A 4054-nucleotide genomic window follows, 5' to 3' on the forward strand; every position below is an offset into this window, starting at 1 on the left:
CGCCTGCGTTCAGTGGCTCATATGGTGTCTTTCTTCCTGCTGCGTTTGAAGCTCTTGCTGTGAATGAGCTGCGATACCTTCAGCTGAAGGAGATAAAGGTGTGGTTTTTGTCTGTCCCGGTGTCATTGTGCTCACCTCTAGATTGCAGTACGGAGTTGAACTGGACCTCCCAGCGGCTACCATCCTCTCCATCTTTGGTCTTCGAGCCCAGGTTCATCCGTTTTGCCCTCTTTTTCAAAGGTTGAAAGGGACTAATGACGTTGTTGGTGACGCAGTCATTCTCGTGGCCCAACATATCGCTGCTGGGCATCTTCTTTGTGGTGTTCACGACTGCTAGTTATCTTACACTGCACTTTTTCGTGAAGGAGAAGCGGTAGAGCTGGTGGAGTTGTAGAATGGTTTTGGTTGTGAACACATTAAGTAACTTAAGTTATTGTCTCCTCTCGGCATAGCGATATCAATCTTGGTATGTATGGAAGTAATGCTCGGATCGCTATGTACATAATTCTGAATGCAGATTGGGAGAGCGAGGGTATGAGCTGTGGCAAACCCGTGACCTTCGGGCAATATACCGTTTACCTCTTCACCACTCACCACCATGTTGACTCGCTCCAAGTGGACACAACTTCTCTCAAACCTGGGTAGTCACACCATCATAATAGCGCAAATCATCGTCGAGGCCACTCCAAATGCAAGAAATGTGTGAGAATCCCCCATGTTGAACTATAGGCTCAACTCACACACTGCCGTCTTTTGGCTAGACTCTGCTCATTGAACAACACAATTTCTATTCTATTAATCAATTCGAGCTATAGAGTTGTCCTTGAGCCTGCGATATGGAACCCTCAAGCCTCCCACAACGTCGAGTGGTTTTCAAGCGTACCCCGTCCAGTGTTCCTCAAGCCTATACCGTCTCGGCTCATCTCGGAGAAAACATCTGGGACTCAACAGGAGCCGGAAGACGCACGGACATTTCCATGTCTAAGGAATACAACTGGGTCGATGAAGCGCTTTTGACTTGCAGTGAGTGTCAGACTCAATCCATGCTGACGCCCTGTTCAAGTCACAAATTTCACATTTTAGATGATGTTTCCTTACAAGTTGTGAGGAAATGCAAATCCCAATCTCTAGCGGCCAACTGGGCGCTCTCGCAATGGGAAAATGAAACCGCTATGTATGGAGCATGCATTATGACAGACATTTTCGGAGTTTCCTCATGGCGAAACACATTTAAAGATTCCGTTCTGCTTATGAATTCGGGCCCTTGATTCTCACTCCAACAACGCCTTTCAAGCATGGTCTCTGTCAAGGCATCACGCCAGTAGGTTTGGGCTAATGAGCCAACCCTCCTCACTCACCCATCTCCCAAGTTAACTACCATCTTGAACACCAACTTGGAATCTTCCATCATCATCCTTGTCACAAAATATGGGAAACAAGCTCTCTCGAGGTGCTAAAAAATCAAAACCACAAGACGAGGTGACATCAAAATCTCGAGACGAGTTGCTCTCTGATGCCTGTGAAGGCGATATCATTGTCCTGTACGTATCTCCCTCACCCGGCATTGGTTGAATCACACCGACCTCTACACAGTGTCATGGGTACAACAGGTGCTGGAAGGAGCACGGTGGGTAGTTATCGTTGGGCTATATTTCTGCGTCGGTTACGTTGATCAATAGCTCATCAATTCTTATCTGAACCGAGATGTGGCACAAGTTGGCAATAGCCTCAGGTCATGCACTTTAGCTCTCAAACCTTTCCCCATTCCCTGTCCGCAAGATATTAGGAGATGGCTTGTCCTTGTTGATACCCTGGGCTTCAACAGTTCCGATCATGATGATACAGAGATCCTGCGACGTATGGTTGCATGGCTAAAATCTTCGTGAGTTCCCTGCTCTCTTTCGTATCTTCCGCATCTAATTTCATCAAGCTCTCATCCCGGAGAGACTTGCGACTACAAAATCTGAAAGGCTTCACCCTCCTATGCTCATCAAGCGTAATAATGAATTGCAAAAGAAATACCTAAAATATTGGATAGAGCGGGGAGCAAGTGTTTTTAATCTTCTCTCAGATTCAGCGTCGGCCCAGGCTTTGGTCAACGTTGTTGTATCTCAATGTTCTTGAAAATTGGTGAGTCGTTTTTCGCATGCTCTAAACAGAACGATGATCATCATCATCATTACTTTCTGTGTCAGGCATGACTCGATTGTATGGCTTGTGTGCGTTTACCTAGGGTACTTACTAAGGATAGGATCAGTACTTCATAACTTTTGGATACGAGGTTGCTTGGTCGGTTGTTTGCTGAGTTATGGTACAAACTGTATGTAGATACAGGAGGTGCCAAACAATGAATCTGATATCTTCAACAAAACCTGAACACAACCGGCATAATTCGGGCATACCGGGCTCGCTCTGGTGGAAAAGTACCAATAATTCATTCAAACAAGGCTCTTGCGTCTAGATAAGTCGTTAAAAGTTGAAAATGAAAAGAGAAACATAGAAGCCTCACTATTTTCATCATTGATGGAGATTAAGAACCAAGATAGCGTATCACAAACTCGATCTCATCACCAAACGTGTTCAGGCCTGTCTCAAATATACGACTTGTGACGGACTTGTCATCAGAACAATGGTGCTCCATCAAAGCTGCACCAAGATCAGGCATTGAACAGATTGGGGAGCTAGCAGAAACATACCAGCAGCCTCGTATACCTCTCAAGGAGCCCATCGATCCTTTCGAGCTTTGCCAAACGCCATCCTTGAAGACTTCACACCTTCTGCTCGTCGTGCGAAACGAATGTACATGATATAAGCTAATCCATACTCGATCCTGCGTTCCTGGACCTCAGTCGACTTTGGTGGCTTCTCTTCAGAGGCTTGGGAGCTGAACGACGTGTTGTTGGAATACATGCCAGCTTCCGTGATTGCTGAGGAAGTGCTGGCAGGGAGTGCTGCCGCCGCTGTGTTTCCGTTGATGGTACCACTCCCATTTGATAAGGATGTGTTTGCTGCTGCTGAGGACTGTTCGAGTGCTTCGAGTTGACCACGTAGCGTTTCAAGAAACTTGTCGTAGAGGGTGTGAACCTCGGCGAAATCTTTCTTGAGCGCTAGAGCCTCAGCGTAGGCAAAGGTGAGCCGGTAGCTAAAACATTGTTAGTTAGATGGCAGGATGCATAGCAATACATGTTCACCTTGACGGATTGGCCTCGAGTCCAGCTTTTAGTATGAAGAGGGCCTCACATGCTTGCCCACGCTATTCGTCCACGTATACGCCATGAACCAGATTTCACTGTAATACCTCATGCGAATGACAGCCTTGCGATAAACACCCTGGATCCGAGTGAACAGCATTGCCTTCTCCTTCTCCTCAATCTCTAGAGGATTACTCTCCTCCCACTTCAGATACGCTTTCCACTTGCCAACAAGCGTCCGTTCTGATGCGTCAAACCTGGGTAACGGAGGCAGAAATATGACATTGGATGATAGAGGGTACAGGGCATGGTGACGGAGGACAGTACGAGCTTGCATGTGGGCTGGTGAGAGGTTGGCCATGAATTTTTTAGCGGTGATCCTGTTGAGATTTACCTCGAATGCTTCGAGTTCTTGCCAGAGTCGCTCGACGTTGTCCAAGGGAATTTGGACGGCGCTATGATAAACCTTGCGCAATGCGTCCATTTTCTGCTGTTCTTCCCATGTCGTTGTCATCTGACCAGAATGTGTTAGCGGAGACCACGACACAAGAGATGGAGAGGCGCACCTTGCCAGCTTTGAGAAATTATATGTAGTCGTTCCAGATGTCGCCGCCGCTTTCCTTATCTTGACCAACATGGTTCAACCACTTCAGTCACCCATTTTAGGGTACCCCCGAGGTATATGAATTCTTTGATTTAAGGGTACCTCAAGGGTACCCATTCCAGGGTGGTATGTGAGCACCATACCAATACCATGGTACCATGGAATGGAAAACCCATACCATATCCCACTCATACCAATACCAAGTTACCATACCATACCATGTCATGTTATACCATACCAGATGGTATGATATCACTCA

At 46.7% G+C, this 4054-nt stretch overlaps 4 protein-coding genes across 4 annotated transcripts; 3 read left to right on the top strand and 1 right to left on the bottom strand.

Annotated features, from left to right (window-relative positions):
- Positions 1-148: 148 nt before the first annotated feature.
- Positions 149-495, top strand: LACBIDRAFT_302692 (uncharacterized protein; the record flags this gene model as incomplete). Its single annotated transcript, XM_001890916.1, has 2 exons — positions 149-211; positions 276-495. Coding segments are annotated over 2 exons (165 nt in total), but the record flags the coding sequence as incomplete, so codon positions are not given.
- A 103-nt stretch (positions 496-598) lies between these two features.
- Positions 599-1268, top strand: LACBIDRAFT_335995 (uncharacterized protein; the record flags this gene model as incomplete). Its single annotated transcript, XM_001890917.1, has 3 exons — positions 599-702; positions 851-1023; positions 1084-1268. The coding sequence occupies 3 exons, from the start codon at positions 599-601 to the stop codon at positions 1266-1268; spliced, it is 462 nt and encodes a 153-aa protein (XP_001890952.1).
- A 160-nt stretch (positions 1269-1428) lies between these two features.
- LACBIDRAFT_302693 (uncharacterized protein) lies at positions 1429-1967 on the top strand (the record flags this gene model as incomplete). Its single annotated transcript, XM_001890918.1, has 4 exons — positions 1429-1541; positions 1594-1627; positions 1680-1882; positions 1931-1967. The coding sequence occupies 4 exons, from the start codon at positions 1429-1431 to the stop codon at positions 1965-1967; spliced, it is 387 nt and encodes a 128-aa protein (XP_001890953.1).
- Positions 1968-2530: 563 nt separating this feature from the next.
- LACBIDRAFT_302694 (uncharacterized protein) lies at positions 2531-3675 on the bottom strand (the record flags this gene model as incomplete). The annotated part of the gene is made up of 3 exons (XM_001890919.1): positions 2531-2646; positions 2775-3142; positions 3245-3675. The coding sequence occupies 3 exons, from the start codon at positions 3673-3675 to the stop codon at positions 2531-2533; spliced, it is 915 nt and encodes a 304-aa protein (XP_001890954.1).
- Positions 3676-4054: the final 379 nt, after the last annotated feature.

Source organism: Laccaria bicolor, genomic scaffold (assembly GCF_000143565.1).
Source record: "Laccaria bicolor S238N-H82 LACBIscaffold_225 genomic scaffold, whole genome shotgun sequence".
Lineage (NCBI taxonomy): Eukaryota > Fungi > Basidiomycota > Agaricomycetes > Agaricales > Hydnangiaceae > Laccaria > Laccaria bicolor.